Source organism: Solenopsis invicta, chromosome 9 (assembly GCF_016802725.1).
Source record: "Solenopsis invicta isolate M01_SB chromosome 9, UNIL_Sinv_3.0, whole genome shotgun sequence".
NCBI classification, from domain to species: domain Eukaryota; kingdom Metazoa; phylum Arthropoda; class Insecta; order Hymenoptera; family Formicidae; genus Solenopsis; species Solenopsis invicta.
Window position 1 is genome coordinate 6,066,384 of NC_052672.1, and position 19,900 is coordinate 6,086,283.

General features: G+C 28.6%; 3 protein-coding genes across 4 annotated transcripts in view; all 3 read right to left on the reverse strand.

Moving 5' to 3' along the window:
• The window catches only part of LOC105201065 (G-protein coupled receptor Mth), a 335,046-nt gene extending 326,929 nt beyond the window's left edge, over positions 1–8,117 (reverse strand). Inside the window, exons 1-2 of one of the 2 annotated variants that reach the window (XM_039453765.1) lie at positions 7,207–8,117; positions 6,532–6,900 (exon numbers count right to left, since the gene is read on the reverse strand). The gene's annotated coding sequence lies outside the window, so the exon portion shown is untranslated. Of the gene's footprint in view, positions 1–6,531 lie in introns of both variants that reach the window. The other variant, XM_039453767.1, reaches the window with a different exon arrangement.
• LOC120358712 lies at positions 3,039–5,249 on the reverse strand. The gene is made up of 2 exons (XM_039453790.1): positions 4,661–5,249; positions 3,039–3,845 (listed from the first exon to the last, which is right to left on the reverse strand). Exons 1-2 carry the CDS (start codon positions 4,884–4,886, stop codon positions 3,652–3,654), a joined length of 420 nt encoding a protein of 139 aa, XP_039309724.1. The 5' UTR covers positions 4,887–5,249; the 3' UTR covers positions 3,039–3,651.
• A 2,827-nt stretch (positions 8,118–10,944) lies between the features above and the next one.
• Positions 10,945–19,900, reverse strand: part of LOC105199176 (EF-hand domain-containing protein D2 homolog) — a 30,873-nt gene continuing 21,917 nt past the window's right edge. The window contains exons 3-4 of the mRNA XM_011166147.3: positions 15,642–15,776; positions 10,945–14,843 (exon numbers count right to left, since the gene is read on the reverse strand). Coding sequence (XP_011164449.1) covers positions 14,709–14,843; positions 15,642–15,776 — 270 coding nt within the window. The 3' untranslated portion in view covers positions 10,945–14,708. The remainder of the gene's footprint in view (positions 14,844–15,641; positions 15,777–19,900) is intronic.

Below are 19,900 nucleotides of genomic sequence, written 5' to 3' on the forward strand. Positions count from 1 at the left end.
TAATATTACATAAATTTTCTGATTGCAACTGATCTGATATTAATTCTCAACTTTTTCTAATTACCATATCTATCTATTTGTTGCATAAATTATTATATCAAGAAGGTTTGAAGAAATATTGAACATCAGATGAGTGAGCTATCGTTACAAGAGGTCGGTAATATTTCCAAGAACTCCGTTACTAGTATTGACTAACTTACATTATATCATCTCAGAAAACTGTTATAGATTGTAAACAACTTACATGTTAATCGACATGCAAACTCGTCAAAACTACTAGGTTTCAAATAATCTGGCAGTATATCCGTGTTATCGGCAACAATAATGAGGATTGACTGCAGGAAAGGGATGCCCCACGCATATAAACAGTACAATAGAAATCGTCTCCTTTGTTTGCGGTTGTTTATAATTCTATTTTCACGTAAAGTTCTGTGAAAAAGATAAATTAACATTAACTTATTAAATTTTATTAAGTCAGCATTGTGTCTATACAAATGCTGAAATGTTGCTTTTAATTATAGCATGCGTTATTATCGGATTTTTAGCAATTAGGTTTGCATTTCTTGACAAGTTGATGTAACAATTTGACAGCAAGTTATCGACAACTTATATTGTAATCTGAAATCTTCATCGTCGATACTGATCCAAAATGCATGGCACTTTTATGCAGTCATATTTATAGGATCACATTTTTGTCGCAAAGTTAATAAGTAATTTTGATGTTGCTATTAGACTGGTAATACATACAGGGTGATTATTAATTAATATGTTCTTACTTTTTACCATAGGAGCATGATTTACCGACGGATACGTATTTCTAACATAATATTATATTGGAAATTACAAATGCTCCTATGATAAAAAGTGGGTACATTCATTAATAATCACCCTGTATGTACAATATACATATGCATTGTTACCACATTGTCATATGTGGTATGCGTCATTTTTATATTACATATGTTAGTGCTTGATTGATATAATTAATTAACGTCACAATAGCGTCATTTCTATATCACATGTAATGTGCATGTTTGACTGATGTAATTAATTAACGTGACAATAGCGTCATTTATATACCTAATAAAAATAAATAATATAGTGATATTACTTGATATTGCTATATACGTCACAGAAATCTAACAATAATTTTAGTATAAAGCATCAGCTATAAGATTTGTGTCCAATACATTATGTAATAAAACTTGTGCTACTTGGATTATGGGTCTCTTCATTCCATCAAAAGAAGGGACGGGTCAACAACACACATACAAAAATTTACATCCGCTTTATTAGAGTGCCCGTTCGCCATCAAATTTACTGACGGTATGCGATTATTACATGTAATGAATTTACATAGGTTAGGGAAAATTTGTATTTTTAGATATTTTAGATAGGAAAAAATTTTCGTAAAAATAATAGAACAGTTTAATTTTGTAAATTTAGACACGAATCTAATAGGCTGATAAAGACTAACAATAAGTAGAGCCGAAACGTTCTTACGTTATTTTAACTGTACTATTGTTTAAATCTTTAATTAAATTATTTGTTTAAAATTATCTCTGTTTACTCACCTTAATAACATTTTTTATAATAATTATTTAAACAATTATTTTAAAAAAATTTTTTTAATAATTATTTTTAGAAAATGTTATTAACTGAAATAAATAGAAGTAATATTTTTGTAAAATTTTTGTATAAAAACAGTTTTTGATATCTAAAATAGTTTTTGAGGTATTACGAAAAAAGCTGACAACCGCTATACACATAAGGGATGATTTCACCCTTTTAAACTGTTTATTGGCAGCAATTAATATTTTCTAAAATCATCTAATTATGTTATCAAAATGTACATAAAGTTTCATTAAAATCGGGGTGACACTTCGCGAGATTTCTCTGTTAGATTTATTATCACTTTATTATCCTGGCGAAAATAAAGCGCAAACCTTAAATTGGAACATCAAAACGTAAAGAAAAAGTATGGAAAGAATGATAAAAACGTAATTTAGCTTTTTATAAATTGTAGATTTTGAAACATCGGAGCGTGAGAAACTTGTATGACGCTTGCGTAATGATTCAAGAAGCTTTCTATTGTTGCCATATTGTATCTGGATATTAAACAATTTTTTCCAAATTTAATTTTTAAATATACTTATATGATGATTGCCACATCAACAGTATAATTTGCCATATTATTATAATTTTGTTAAAATACTATGTAAAAATTATTTACGAAAACAGTTATTAATATTTAAAAAGTTAATACTTCTTCGTCTATTTTTATAAATATATATTCGCACAATTAAAAATTATAATTGTTATTAAAACTTATAATTTAATAAATATGCTATTGGAATAGGATTAGCCATAAAAATGAGATTAACAAAGAATCATTAAATATTGGTGAAACAGTTTGTAAAAGATCAATGAAATAATTGAGATACCATTGAGATAAATTAAAAAATAATTTTGTACGATAATAAATTTTAAGTATTAAAAGTATTGAAATTATAAAATTGATTAATTCATTAATTATTAAATTATTAATTTTCTGCACGATAAAATAATTGTCTACTCATTTATTCAATCCTAGATTATTCCATTTGACCCAATGATGTCATCATGTATGACTTACCCGAAAGTCCGCCATATGTCGAAGCACATAACGTTAAGCCAGAAATTCTTTGAATATATCAAAAAACAATCGATGTAAGCTAGAAAAGTAATTTTTACGTTCTTTAACGTTATTCGTATATGAATATTCCGTAAGACATGTGTATACAAACCTAATGCTTTGCACAATGTCTTTCCTAGTTGCTCAATCGTGATTCTTTCATGCAAATCCTTAATGAATACGAAGGTGGTACTCAGTAAGACACTGCTCACATAGCATATGACCGTTTTTCCATGAATATTTTGCAGATTTGGTAAGTACGCGTACACTAGCAACGTCATCACCAGAAATACACATTTGACGACTAATATGGCAAACCAGTCTTTGCTAAACGAAAAATGCACTTTAGATTTCATAATTCGTAGGATATACAAATGTGACACGTTTATCTAACGCTCAAAAATTGATCTGACATTATTTTCATGAATTTTCTATACATTAAATAATGCTTCTTCTTGTGCCGCGTATATATATAACTAAAATATTTATAGCTCTCGAATACTCGAGTACTTTGTAATTATATGGTACTCGACATGTTACGACATGTTATTATTGTTTGAGATTGTAAAATTTAAACAAATTAAATCTGTCGAAATTAATCAAAATTAAAAATATTTGCGGTAGAAGGAATAAGAGCCTGAATGCATAATAATGCGCTAGCATTGTTAACGAAAGTCTAATATAATGCATTGGATTTTAATTAATTACTAGAAAATCAACACAAATTTACTTTTCCGAAACAAATTTTTGATATCACAAACCATTGAGAAATCCCATATTAATACAATCTCTCAATTCGTTCACATCAACAGAGATGTAGCTGAAAAGTGAAACTAGTAATGGAATAGCAGTTGGTAAATGTACACAAATGATAATTATATACAGTTATCGCAAAAAATTATATACATTTATCACATTTTGTAGCTAAGGTAATAGAAAAGATATACCTATTATCAGGGACAATTTCACTGTATACGTCACACAAAAAAATCAAAATAAGAAGAGTTGTCGAATTCGTTATGCATGACGTCGAAGCAGTGTCTATCGTTTGTATCATGATTTAGGATGAAAACATGTCCATTTGATGTCAGTAACATATATTCTTCCCAATCATTTGGATCCCAGGTATGGTGCATTACTTCACACGGAAACTGAATCAAAACCCCGTAACCTAAGTAATTAAAGGGAAGTAAGTTAATTCCGTTTCTCTGTGGGTAGAATTAAATGACAAATAAGCAATGTAATAAAGATAAAAGTATAAATTTTTCTTAGAAAGGAATAGAAGTATTTAAATATCATAAGATGTAGGGTTGCTATATTGGATGATTTTTCTCAAAGTTTAGGTTTTGTTGTTATCAAGTGAAACTATTTGGAAGAACAAAAAATTTATATAAATTGAACAAGAATGCCTTCTACGATCGTAGATAAATACTTATACTTATACTCTTAGTGCTTGTATTTATTCGTGTGATTTTATATACTTTCCTCAAATTTAATAAACTGTGCGTCGAATTGTTTTTTCAGTCATAACACAGCTCTAAATTCAACAAAATTTAGTAATATCACGTTTCATTAAATTGAAGTTAATATTAATTCCCTCCCCCTGAAAAAATTGTAAGAAGGAGGGGGGAGAGGGTTAATATTAATTTCAATTTAATGAAACGTGATATTACTTAATCTTGTTGAATTTAGAGCTGTGTTATGACAGAAAAAACAATTCGACGCACAGTTTATTGAATTTGAGGAAAGTATATAAAATCACACGAATAAATACAAGCACTAAGATCTAGCTACGACCGTAGAAGAAATTTTTCTTTAATTTATGTTGTCACAGTAACGGTCAAATATCTCTCGACTTAAAAAAATTTATAATTTTGAAAGAAGAAAATATAAGGATCTATATTTACATTTTTTTCAGAAATTCCTCCACAATGTAATAAAAATTTGAGAAAAATTACCCAGTTTGATAACTTTGATTAAAAGTACCTTTGGTCGTGTCGAAAGTGAACGTGTTCGTCTGATTCACAGCGTTTGCAAGAGCATTGTGAAATTCTCCCAGTTCATTAGGTACAGGGAGTCTAATGCAATCGCCTTCATAAGTATATGTATCTTCGGGACAGCACTTTCTGATACAAGCGTTCGTGTCGCAGAATTCCAGTTCTCTGCAGATACGGACTGCCAATGTTCGTTTAACTGCAAATTCTGTCGTCATATCAAGACAAGTGTTATTCTCAGTAGCAGATTCCTCTTTGACAATATTGTTGAACACTGGAACCTTCACCTGTTAAGTTATTTGATTCATTTAATGTTTTAATTTACATCGACAGAAAGTAATGTTTCTATTTCATAAAGCATAAAATAAAATTGCCGATATCGCACCGGCTCCTAAATTGCACCACCTTGCGTATAAATTCAACTATACAGTACTTGTACACTCTTTGCAGGATTATTTGGTAACTACATAACATTATCATTATCTTCTATTGAACTTAACACGTTAAGAATAATAAAAATTTTGTAATTATTATTTTTAAAAAATGGTAACTTCGTTGCTATTTTTCAACACATTTCGTTTGATTGCATAAAAGGTAAAATAAATAATCAAAATTTCGATAATTTTTAATAATCACAATATTATTAAAATTAGATTAGCAAAGTTCAAATAACTTTGTACTCTTATTTGTAAATTAAATAAATAAAGTTTTACAAAATGCTTTAGTCTCTTAAATCGCACCATGTCTTGGTTTCCTAAATCGCACCATTGGTTTGATCGCGGTTATATACATAAAATCAAATATAATAATCATACAAGCATACATTGTAACAATATTGCCATAATGTAACAATGTTATTACAATATTATTGAAAAATTATCGAAATGAAAGGTAATTTTATACTGATACCCTCGCGTTTTATTGTTCCAATTCGACTTGTACATATAATGAAAGTAATAAAATACTAGGCGTTGAGAAAATTGGAAAGTTGAATTGCATTTTGAGCTTTCAATCCTCTTAATCTTAAAACTGCCTGCCACTCTAAACGAACTGTTATGTACACACGCTAAAATTGCATCCATTCATTAAACATTACATTTCACAGAGTATTCATTCTCATTTTTACTTTATATTTTAAAACGTTTTTCACTTTTGGCACATGTAATTAAAATTTTAATTAAGAGCTTTAGCAATAAAAGGAAGGTAGTCGATTCAACATTTTATGATTAGGAACTTACAAGAAAAGGGAAAAGAATGTTCCCCTCCGATTTTAACGAGCCTTTAATATAGTATAATGTACTGGTTGTAATAATAATTTAAGAATGAATTTAGTCATGGATGAGTACAAGTGACAGATTCTTGACATGGGTTTTTGAGAACCGTTTTTCACAGAAAGTCACATCATGTGCAGTTACTGTCTTTGATAGAGCCGCTTGATACACTTTGATGACTGTTTTCCGATAATGTTTAAATATTTTTAGTCATCTGTGTTTTATTATGGACACAAAACAAATTACGGTGACGTCATTCAAATCAGTGGCGTAATTCCGTACATTTGCTTCATACAGCTTATGCTAAAGATATTACATTTTTTTGTTAGAGAGTATTCTAATTGCTAACAAAAGCACTTATAATTCAGCAATCATATGTGTCAATGTGTATTTTGTTTGTGCATAAAAGTGAAAAAATAAAGTATCAAAAGCAATAATATTGTGCAATAAAATGTTGTGTAAAACAGAAATTTTGTTTCCTTTAAGTAATTGTTAACCTAGTTGAAAAAATTAAATATCCACAATACTCAAAATAATAGTTGACATGCAATAGTTTCAAAAATTATCTTAGAAGTTCTAATTTCTTGCTTACCAAATATGTACCGTTCCATAGGGAGATATCGTTTTCATTAATTTCATAGTTAACAATCGGCCCTTCGCACTCAGGTGGACCCTGGCTGGCTATCACCGCGCTTTCTGTGTCAGTCGATTTATTTAGCAAAAATGCTTCAAGACTCTGTGAATCGTTTAACCGAATCACACATGATCTTGTGCCGTTGTCGAATATTGTATCGCCGAAGCAACATTTTCTGATGTGTATGAGCTGCGGAACAGGTGTAGGTGTATTAATTACTTCCACTTGTTGGTCTTCGTTTGATCGACAGTGAACAATTATTAAGTTCATTAATATGTTTTCTTCTGTTAGCTGGAAATGTGTTTCAAAGCAAGCTGGCAAGGAAACCTACAAACAATTTGTTCAGTTACTTAAGAGCCGCTCGTTTTTAACGCTTTATTTAAACGTTGTTTAAACAATTGTTGTTAAATATCATTTTACTTTAGTTATATGATTGGAATGTCAAGTGTGGTGATTATTATTTTTCTTCTAAATGATGTAAATGGATATATGTATAAGCGAAACAAGAAAGCATTTAATATCTTCTCTAGGTTTCTCTTTATACTTCTTATAAAACTTGACTATTATCTTGTCAGTTGTGACATTACGACCTTAAAGTTAAAAATGAACAAGACCAATTTAAATTCAATTTACCGACATAATTTCGCTGTTGTACATTGGCGTTGCCTCAAAATCCTCAGATTCCTCGCATTGAGGAAACCCGAACTCTAGAGTAACGTTCCAATATTGAACGTAAAACCCATAAACTTCTATCGCGTATATCGGTTTTAAAACACACTCGATGACATTGTTCATAAAGATTTCCCCTGATGGGCAACATTTTGTCAAATACCATTCCGACGATGCTCTCATCAAGGGTAATACCAGGCCAGAGCAAAGCGAACCTTATCATAGACATAGTTCTGTAAAATTATAATTATTCAATGCAAACTATATGTATCTCTATTATTATCGCTTATCTGAATTTAACGTCACGTTCTTAATTAACATTTCTAGATTATTATTTCGGTTACTTTGCAATTGCATTTCAAAGCTGCTGTTCTAGTTTGTAGTTTAAAAATTTCTACGTATATTTTATTTTAATAAAGATATAATTCACTTGTCCACAAATAATACATGTCTTTTTTACTGTTCTTCAAAAAAAATTTCTTCAGACTTTCCTCGCTGAATTATTATTTTAAGTCGTATTTAAATTAATTTCTTTAATTGCTTAAATTTTAAACCGCCTTATTTCATATGCCTTCTTGCACTCAATTTTATTTCTGTGTGTTTCAATTCTTCTTTCGTTTGCTATTCCGGACAGAAATAGTTGATATCTGTTTAATAATAACTTGAATTATTATATTTATTTTATTTATTTATGATACAAACATTTATTTATGATACACATTATGATTTATATTAAAATCATTCTAAGCAGAAATTTATGTTTATATCATGTTAAATTGAGTTATACAATACTTGATATCAAATTATTATTATGTAATAGGTGATTATTAAAATTTTAAAACCAAAATTAATATTCAATATTTATCTTCAATATTTATTTTTCTTTTCTAAGCAAAGATTATATTCTTGTATATTTATTAATTACAACGTTTTTATGAGATTAATTTATATATGTATATATATATATATATATATATATATATATATATACACACATATGTATCTCTATTTAAATCACTCTATCACTTACTTCGTTTATCAACAAAACAATTAAGATAAAAACCTATTTAACGTATCGCAATAAAAAGTAACAGATAATTAATCAATTCATCATATCAAAGTAAGTTAATTGATTAATTATCTGTTACTTTTTGAACAAAATTGCGATTTTCACTCAGTTCTCTCTTTATTCACCAATTTTCTTGTTTTCTTGAAGTGATGTTACATTGCAGCGAGTTATCTGTGCATGCAGTCGAATACTCATTTCCTTTGTATATGTCTCTGTAAATAATCAACTCGTTCCATTACTTTTATCACATTGTCCCGTCTGAGAATACGTTGCTTTAATATAATTATTCTTTAACATTCATCCACATTATTTACACGTGTTTCTCGATGTGACATAGATTAACGCGAAAAAGCGAATTGAGAGCTCTGTTAGGGTGTGTTTGGGGAGACACTATTAGCGTTATTTGAATCAGTCTATCCTTGTTACATCTAATTAATGATAGTAGGAAACACAAATAGCGCTAGTAGCGGTCTCTCCAAATGCACCCTTTGTTTTAACGCCTCAGCATAACACCAGCTGATTTTTGAAAATCTGTTTCTCCTCCACTCCTCCATTTTGCGGAATTAAAAAAAGAATAGCTTTGAATTATATAATTATAAGCTATTTATAAGTTTCCAAGTGTTGCAAAATTTTTATCTTGTAAATTAAAATTTAATTTTTTAGTAGGAAGTTGAATGAATATTTATTCAATCTTTTCCATAACTGAAAAGAGAGTAAAAATATTAATAAAGTTTTAGGGCAAAATTAAAAATTATTTAAAAGCTCTTATAGTCAATATAGTTTCAATTTTTTAATCTATTTCTTCACTTGTAAACAACTTCTAAATTATTAATTAATTTTTAAACACGATAAATATGTTAATTTACAATAAAATTATTATTTTATCTTTATTTATGATTTCATGCATATATTCCGTTTTTTTTAAAGCTGCTATTATTTTGCAGGAATACTATTCTATACTTCTTTCATGTTTACCCTGTATCTCTAAAAGAGAACTATATTTAAAATACAAGCCGTGACGAGATCAAAAGCACAGCACACGAGGGAGAGGTTGTATCAGTTAGAAAAACCCAAAGGAAATCAGTGGATGGACTTTTGGTCATTAAGCATAATTAATAATAATACAGAGTAAAATTAATGATTAATCTGGAAAACTAGTTTTAATACCGAAATTGGCAGAAAAATAAATTTTTACTATAATTAATCTTAATTTATTTTTTAATTTTAATATATCATTTCACTTTTTAATAATATATTAGAAAGTTGAAACTAAGTAAAATTACGTTTGAAAACCATTGCATTATACCCTTTAACAGTTTAATAGAAGCGTAAAACGCGAGTTACTAGTGGCGAGGCCCACGATGGTTAGCGAGGAACAAAAAATTACGATGGCCAGTAAAAGTTAAGATGAAAAAACAAACTTTTAAAAATTGATGCAGTTTTTAATGTATTTTATATGCATGAAAACAATTTATCATAAGTTCTTACAACGTTTCTTTTTATCTTTTCGACTTAACAGTATTGGATTCAGAGAATTAAATCAAATGTATGAAAGTAATATTAATAAATAACCGATACCGATTAATCTTTATACATTTAATTTAATTTTTTTTAAATTCCGTTTTTGTAACCTTTATGGAAACAACTACAAGAATGCAAAAATATTACCGGTATGTTATTGAAGAACGACAATAACTTTGTCGTATTTTTGTAGTTTTTCAAAGGGAAGAGACATTTTAATGATTTAAAAATGTTAAAGACATTTAATAAATACATTAGTATCTATTTATGCATTACAGAAACGTGTATGGCCTAAACAGTTTTTAAACATTCATTATAAGTGATCTCTAAACCACTTTTTTTTACGCTCGATTTTAAAAGATGTATAAAATAGTAGAGAATCAAATCTTATCAGATGTGTGAGAGATAATCTCGGATAAAAATAACTATTGTAAACGAAAAATTTTAAAGCGATGCTCATACATAAATCGGCGATTGTTTATGTGGAAGACTGTGTTATGGTTACAATATCATAGCCGATACGAATAAAATCTGATTTAGTGATATAAAAGATCTTATGTTACACACAAAGTTTTAAGTTCTAATCATTAATTTGTGTGTGATATTCTCAAATTTTCCATACTAAACAGATGCCTTATAATGATTTCGTAAACATGACACAGTAAGCGAAAAACATTAAAGTATATAACATTTAGAAATAAAAAAATTCAAAATGTCATATAAAATGTTGCAACAGAAATGTTTCTGAAATCAATCACACGCAATAAATTTTTTAATTAGCTTTTTTAAAATTGAGCAAATTATGCTTAGATATGTCAATCAAGTGGAAATACCCAAGCAGAAAATTCTTGCGTGAGTAACTTGTAAGTTTTCGACGTTTTGGATACCCTTATTTTTTAAAGATACGTTTACCGGATTCCAAATAATATAAAAGTAAGTACATAAAATTGTAGGATTAAAAAAATAATTTTAATGTAATGTATACTCATTATTACGTGCATTGTAATATTATAATATTATTTCACCTTTTGCATGCTGACGCGGCAAACACTGTGAAATTTCCAAGTCTCTTGTTGAGGTTGTACTAATAAATTATATATACAATAATAATATTTATTCATTACAATCTTTTATTTGTTATTTTATATTGTTCAAATTATGAAATTTTATTCATTAGTATAAAATCACGAATTGCTGATTCTTCAAAAATGTCAATTTATTATACTTTAAATTATTAAACTTTCTGGGACGATTCATATTGAACTATTTTTCTTTGTTAGTCCAAAGAGTCAATTAAAAAACCTCACTGGTTTTTTGCTTCAAGTTAAAATTAAAAAATTTCAGATTTAAAAATATGTGTGGGGAGCTAGGGTTAAAATATACATTTTGGACGTTTTGGATATATTAAAAACATTCAGATTAGATTCATGGATATCTTGTTTTAAAAATATTTAGTGTCACTATTTGGAACTTTTTATAAACATTCATTTAAAGATGCAATGAACTAAAACTGCATTAAATTAATTAATAATACATTAAAAATTAAATAAATTCAAATAGACCAAGCAGTTTGCCTAATGATATCATTGTATAACACGAATTTTAGATCACAATCAAGGTGGATGGAAGTCACCACGTTTACATTTTTTAAATTATTTCTTAACAGTTCAAATTGCACGATCCTGATAAACATCTTAAATGTTTTTTATGATAGTTTTTACTGTTACACTCTTCCGAAACTTATAAAACATAATATACTGTAAATGTAACTTTTTCTCCATTTTTAAAATTTGTTTTACAACATAAATTCAATCAAAACGCACACGTTTTTTGCTTAAGTAATCGTTGAATATTACATTTCCACAGATGAACAATACTAATACTATAATATAATGGCATTTATTGGAATCGGGCATAAACTTTTGCATTCACTCAATATCGTATGAGTCTTTTTATTTTCCTATTTCAATTAATAAAATACATATAATGTTTGCTCACGCGTATGGATATATTTACTTCATTTTCTTGATTATTTATATTAAAAATAATAACACGATAAAATTTTCATAATTTTATATAATGCCATTATACATTAGATACATAAAAATTTGCAGCAAAATAAATTTATTTACAATCTATAGCTTATACACTTTTTACATTAGATATTCCTGTGACTTATTAATATATTAATACTATTATATACAGAATGTGTCGTTGAAAATGTATATCGTAATACTTATGATGAAAAAATATTTAAAGATGATAAAAATATTAACAGTAATATTTTAATAAAGAAGATGATATTATGAATACCCATTTACATTTTATTCAATACCTTTCTTTGTTAATAATCAATATTTTGTATTAAAACTTAACGATTATATTCATCGATAAAATGTTGTTTAATAGATTCCATGTTCAAAGTTACGAAATTGCTTAGAACGTGATTTATAAAAATATGACAATATCGGATCGAACAAGAACGGGAATTGTAATATAAATCATCACAAAAATAAAATTAAAAATTGATTTTGTTGAAAAAAGATATAGTATTTTGTTACAAAATTATATATATATATATATAATTTTCTTGCGTACAGAAATATTAGAGATATCATTTTATGTTTGTATAACATTCAACACAACAAAGATAAAATGATATCTAATGTTTCTAAACGTAGCCTTTAGAGTAAAAATCAATTTATCAAAGAAATATTTTGTTATGAAAATCTAGATAGTATCCATACTAGCAGACTTATATATCCACATTAACAAAATGTTATGTTATTAAATAATTTTTCGTAACTTAAAATTTGTATAGCTAAATAAAAAGTAAAATAATTAGAAACACTCGGACATACATTTGTGTGATAATATGCTCTAATTTAAAAACAATGAAGAAATAGTGTAATTAAATATTTAAATGTAGCTTGAAAAAGTTTCAAAATGCTGAAAAGTAAAAGTGCCTTATAATAATTGTTAGCTATTGTGTATTGACATATTAGCGCCACTACGTAACGATAAGCTATTAAATAAACAATTCTATAAGTAATTATTATTAATTTGTCACTTAATAACAGAGATAATACAGATGTTCATAATATCACTTCTCCGATAATAAATTGAATAAGAATTAAATGAGAATTTGTTGTTTGCGTAGGCACAATCAGTTGGGAATTATTTAATATAATCGCTGAAATTATAATAATTTTTTAAGATTTTGAGCGATTACTTATGTTAAATATTTATATGATAAACAAAAATCGGAAGATTATAAAATAATAGTACATAATTAAAAATGTTATAAAATATTCTGGACACATTCTTTTAAATTATTATGTAAAATCCGAAAATCCGAACGATTTTCTTTAGTCTTTCCTTTTAGCTCTCGTAGTTCCACACTTATCGCTGAATACACAAGAGTTATCTTTTTTATCAGTCAAAATTTAAACCATCTGTCGAAGTTGGACATAAATAGAATAAACTGTTGATAAAAGTAGTCGTTATTCATAATAATGAATTTGTCATTTATCAAATGCTTGTACCGTAAAACTTAATTATCCAATATCCCAATTTTGGAAATTAAATAAACAGCACGCATATATCTAGATCTGTAGTTTGACACATTCACACGCATCCGAATGAATATACAGCATATCTACATGCATATTTCTCTTATGTTATACGTACACAGTATCATGCGTGTCGTTTAATTTGACAATAAAAATTCTTATTTAATAAAAAAAAATAATAAAAATCCTATAAAATAATTGTTATTATTAATAAAAATTAAGATACGTTCGCCGACAAATCTTACAGAGTCTTACACTATCGAAAACCCAGCAGTAATTAAGGCTATTCTTTCTTGTAGCATAATGCAAAATAGCGCAAATATTCATATCAATTCCCTTTTCAGTCTACTCATTATATATTAGGAATCAAAGTTGAAAATTTTATATACTATAGTCGTGTAATATCGGTGATAAAAAACAGGCCACCTATTCGATATTGACTCTTCTGAACTTCGCGCAAAATTTGAATCCTTGAATGTCAACTGTGTTAAGCAACACTTTATGCATTTATTAATTAATTGTGTGCTTTTTAACCTTTGTTAAACATTTTACAACAAGACATCATTAAAATTGTTATTAAAACAGCAAGTGAGAATATAGTTTGCGCGTTATCCAACTTTAAAATATATCTCTATGATATGTATTAGATATCAGCTACGTTTTGAAATGTTCAATTTTCTATGTAAAATTTACGCGTATACAACCATGCGAATGTTACTAAAACTTCTTTATCACGTTTCATGATAGTGCATTTCACATACAGTAAACTTTATTGCAATATTGCCTCAAATCGCGATATATACACAAATATGCGAACAAATATAAAATAAAAATTGCGAAAAGAAAATTCATTGTTTTTACTATTGTCTCTGTTTGAAATCCGGAGTTGAGACTTCACTGCAAATGTTCGATATAACGAAAAGTTCCATCTTCAAATTAAGATTGACGAAGTATTGCTTCAATGAATTCTGATATTTCAACAGGCGCAAAAAAAATTATTTGTAAAATTATAGATGACTAAATTTCTTTTTTTGCACATTAATAATAGAAGGAAACTATACCGCGGTTTCAACCATCACTTTGAATTCTCCTGACAATCGTCATCGTAATCAAGTCTCGATTTCACTTCGCTCCGATGCGCGCTTAAATGGTTTACAGAATCGCTCGTTGGCATCGGATATCGCTTCGACGTCTTCGAGCATCGAAAATAAACCTAAGCCTAAGGAACAGAAAACAATCCATCTTTACATTCTAACAAGCGAGCAGGCAGCGGCTTTCGCTCTCCCATGATTTTCGCTTTGCAATTATTTGCCGAAGATCGCGGCTTTCTGTCGGAATTGTTCTCGCCTCGCCGCCTTATCTTCTTCCTCGCGTTTTCGTTCCTCTTGCTCCATGCGAATCTCGTCCTCGAACTTCGAGGCCTTTCGCAGCTGCTCGATCTGCAAAAAAAAAGACGATAGAAAAAAATGTTAATCGAAATGCGACTCGTTTGGGTTACGCTTTCGCGCGTGCATTTTTTCTTCAGCACGATACGCTGAGGTAGCTTTCTGGGCCTAATCTACAACTGTTGCGCTCGCGATTGTACGATAATAGGATGAACAAGATTTGATAAGAAACTATTTTTTCCCGGCATTAGCTGTGAGACCAGTAGTTAATTAGACCAGCAGTTAATTAATTCTTTACAGCAATGAAAAATACACAAGAATATACAATTATGTTTTAAAGTTATAATTATAAAGATGGTCATGAAAATAGAGCTGTGAGAAAGTAAAACAGCAATCATCAATAAAAATACTGAAATTTAAATTTGTACTAATTTTATTTTATCATATTATTCATTCCAAATATAAAAGACTAAAAATAAATTTTTATTTTCTTGCAACTTATATTAAAATAAAAGAAATGGTAAACCAATATAAACGTATAAATTTTTACGAGAATGTCTTTATTTGTACGGCTACCATTATGCATATTCTTAATTTATATTTTTAAATATTCTTTATTTTCTAAAATATAAGAAAATATATAATTATATAAATGCGGAACGTATAATAGTTTTTAAAAGAGCAGTAGAAGTTAATATGTGTAATTAATTTGTTAAAAAACTCGGATCGTAAAATTTGGAGTCTATTAAAACGAAGAACAAGTTTACTTAAACGCTTAAGAAATTTATTTAAGCGTAAAAAGCAACCAGAGTTGTTTTTTTTGCGATAAGAAAGATTGAATGTGAAATATACCTTGGCCTCGAAGAAGTTTTTAGCACCTGTAACACCGACCTCGTCGACGTCGACCTCGGTAAGTCTGGCCAGTTGGCTCAATCCGGAATCCTGTTCTAATTCACCAGCTCGTGCTTTACGATAGATCAGCAAAAACTGTGAAAAGATATAATTTTAAATTATATTGAACAAATCAAAGTTACAATTTATATATAGCAAACTTCGAAAGACTGGATTCAACTTTTCATCAATTTACGCGCGGCTTTTCTCGAAAATGGAATTATCGATAAAGAATCATGACCTGATTTTATTACTATTCTTAAGATAACATCTATACAAACTGACCCGTATTCAGAACGTGCTCCTAAAGATGTTAACGCTTTTTTTGTCATTCTATCCTTGTTTTACGTCGATGAATGATAAAGATAGAATAACGAAAAAGCGCATTAACTTTATAACCGCGTTTCGAATATGGACCACCATATTTATATAAAATAATCTTTTCAACAAAATATATACATAGTAAGTACTTTTTCTGATGAGATTAGAATAATTAAAGATTTTTTTTAAAAAACTAAACAAATCTATATTTATAAAAAATCTGGTTCATAGCGTCAAATCATTCTCTATCAGAAGAAGTATACGTCGTGATCAACTTTGTTCCACCAATGTGATAAAATAAAATGTATAATAATAAATGTAAATGAGTAGTAAATATAAAATGCCCGTAAAAACCAAGTTCGAAAACTTTCTGTTTTCTTCTTTTAAAAATAAATATTCAAAATATTAATCAAAGCCTATAACTTTATTTTTATATCTATTATACGTACGTTCAGACACAAATTATTACATTTACACAATAAACAGATTTAAAGATGAGAAACTCTTTGTTATCTAAAAATTCTACTTTTTGGATTTGTTTTGTTTTTGTAGGAAACCTTTCGATTAGATAAAAGAAAATGTTTTTTTTTAACTAAGTTCCTTTACATTTTGATAACAGAATCGTCGTTTCCGCTTTAGTTATGCATGTTTTGGCTGTACAATACGTATATACGGATTAAAAATTATCGAAATTTAAAAAATGAAGGCTCTTAGAATTTACTCTTTTTTATTTTAATCAACAAAAAAAAGTTTTGGCTCGTTAATGCCCGAATTTTGGCTCTGAAACTGCTTCAAAGATGAAAACAATGAAACATTTGATTTATAATAATTTTTGCAGTAAAAATCACTATATATTTTGCTGCAGTCTTAAATAAATAACTTTTAAACAAATAAGTGGAACTAAATAAATTTTTGCACGAATATTTATTAGAGTTTTATTAATATATGTAATAGTTTCGATTTAATTGATAATACTACTTCCTCATCAAATTTGAAAATAAATATAATATAATATAATTAATAAAATAAATATTAACATATAAATATATATAATTATATTATTAATTTATTAGTATATAAATAATATAATATTAGTATAAATAGTACTAAACGCGATTTTATATAAGAATCAAGAGTAAATTAAATAACTTTTAACAAAAATTAAATAACTTTTAAATCAATAAGTGAATTGTGAAAAAATTTTTCATAGATACTCAAACGTAATACTAGAGTATTCTACAAAATTTTTCGTAATATTATGACCCGTTACACCTTTAAGAGAATTTCCATTTCGTTGATAATTTCATGCAAGAAAGAAAAATTAATGAATAAAAGACCGAGAGATGATTCAACGAAAGTTCGTACGATCAATGGAAATTCGAGACTTGCAACATTTATGAATGCGTGACGAAACGAAGGGGGTACGTGTCGCGAGCGTTTTACGGTAATTCATATCGCGATGAGTAAGAGGAAGGTGAATAAGCCGGGCAATAAACTATAACTCGGGTATCACGCAATGAATCACGGCGGCAATCGACCAGCGGAGCGAATCGTGCATGCACGCATAAGCCGCATATGAAGGATCGATTCGCGTGGCGGACTTTATTTCGCGAAATGAAACGGAATGTCACGTTCGATTGTTCGCGCGTGCATTACGTACTAATTGCAAGTTCGAACTCTCCTTCGAGCGGTACGTGACGCCCGTACATCGCGATCTTACTCGCGGTTGCGTTAACAGCGAAAGTTTCTGCTGGTATTTCGCACGCTCCGGTATTCCGCGGCGCGGGCGTGTTGCAAAACCGTCGCCCTCGGTTCTCCGCGATTGATTCCGCGTGCAATCGCCATTACTAGGGAGACGATTGTAGGATAAATTCTCGTGATATTTTCGTATCTTCGTTGCATCTTAATATTTCTGTAGAAGGTTGAAACTGAAAGTTCAACATTTCATAGACGGCACGTATCGTGCCGATAATAACTTCTTTGTGGATGTATACACTTCTTTACAAGATATTCTATTTCACAAAAATGTATAGAGAAGCGCCATTAGCTATCGAAGCTACGTCTTGGTGCCTAATAATGTTCACACGTAAATTTTTAATATAATTTTAATTTTATAAATTGCACGCTGATTATTATTGAATTTCAAACACATCAAAAGTTGAGAAGATGGAAATCAAAAGATGGAAATATAACACCTCAAGGTAAATTAATAATGATAATTTAATAATGATATGCCACGAGCATCTTGCAATACTGTTTCGTAAAGAATTTATTGTGAAAAATTATTGGCGTTTCTTTACATATTTATGTGATTTATTTAAGCTGTTTAGTTTAAAATATTATTGTATTCTATTTCAATTATATCATTTCACTTGGAAGTTAAATTAAAGAGAATTCTTAAATTGAAAGACGTCTAAAATGGAAAATGTGAGTGCGATAGCGATTTAATTTTTTTCTTGTATAAATTACATAATAATGAAAGCCGCTTACTCGCAATTAAATTTCTAGCAAAATGAAATATCTAGTCAGATTTGTTTTTAACTTCGCAGATTTTTTTGTAGCAAGCAGTCTTTCGACGATTTTTAAAATACTTCATCGTGTAAGGTGTAAGTGACTGAAATAGAAGTACTTGAACGCATAGCTATGCTTGGAGAGTAAACACGATCGTCGAATATCCATAGAATGAGACGTTAGTTAAACATTGCATGGGGTCTACTATTTTTACGAGTAACATGTCGCCACAAATCGCCAGTCTGCGAGTCTGATCGAAAATTATATTTACGCTTTAAAAAGGAAAAAATAAAAGTGGGATCAATAATTTGGCGGAGATGTAATTATTTTTTATGAGAATATAAACATTTGAAATCTTGTATAATAGAGCTGAAATGTATAAAATTCTGCGTTAATTACTCTGATATCTGATTATGTATCATATATTTATGTATTTGTTCTTATTTCTGTAAAATAAATTTTTTGCAAGTAAAAATTGGCAAATGTTAAAATTTGAGTACGCCTTACTACTCAAAATCGTGCAAGATGCACGTGTTTCTCAACGAGCACTCTCCCGCATGAGAGCGAAGCCGCATGCGGTGAAATCTATTTCGGTTCAATATTTTTAACGACCGCAAACGGAGTTGCGTGAAACACTAATGCTGGGCAGAGTGGCTGTACACACAAACGTTATGTTTACACCGACCACATTCGGAGCTGATAGCGCGAAATGTGCCAACGTTTCCAAACCGTTTGTCTGTAAAAAAATCTATTTCTCCAATCTCTAATCTTAAAAAATCTAATTTTCAATAGAAATAAATCTCTAGCAGAAATAAATTTAAAGATTCTCCAATAAAAAAATTAATAACATATAGAAGTATATGGATATCTAATTTTGTTTTCTCGTGAAGAATTAATTCAGACTTCAAGAAGAAATCCAGATATCCGCTTTGTGTCGTGACTCACATTGAGATCGTGATTTATTCAAAAGAACCTTACTTTTTATATCGTTAATTAATTTTGTTTATTAATGAACACTCGCAAACATCGTTACTATTATTATTATTAGCTTGTTAAAAGGATACTCGTTTTCGATTCCATTTTTGGTATCGAAAACGAGTATCCTTTTAACAAGCTAATAATAGGATACCATTTGTGGTATCTTATTTTAGAAAATTCTTTTGAAAAAAATATAAAAGCTATTAACTTTTGTTTTAAAGTTGGTGCATTTATTTTTTCAAACATTATAAAAGATATTTTTAGCAGAATCTGTATGAATATGTTAAACAAACCGACCCACTCTGTTGTTAATAATTTTGAAAACTGTTTCGGAAAAAAAGCGTTTAAAATAATGCAAACAATATTATATTACGTTTTACGTTAATAAAAACTTTTGAAAGTTTTTTATC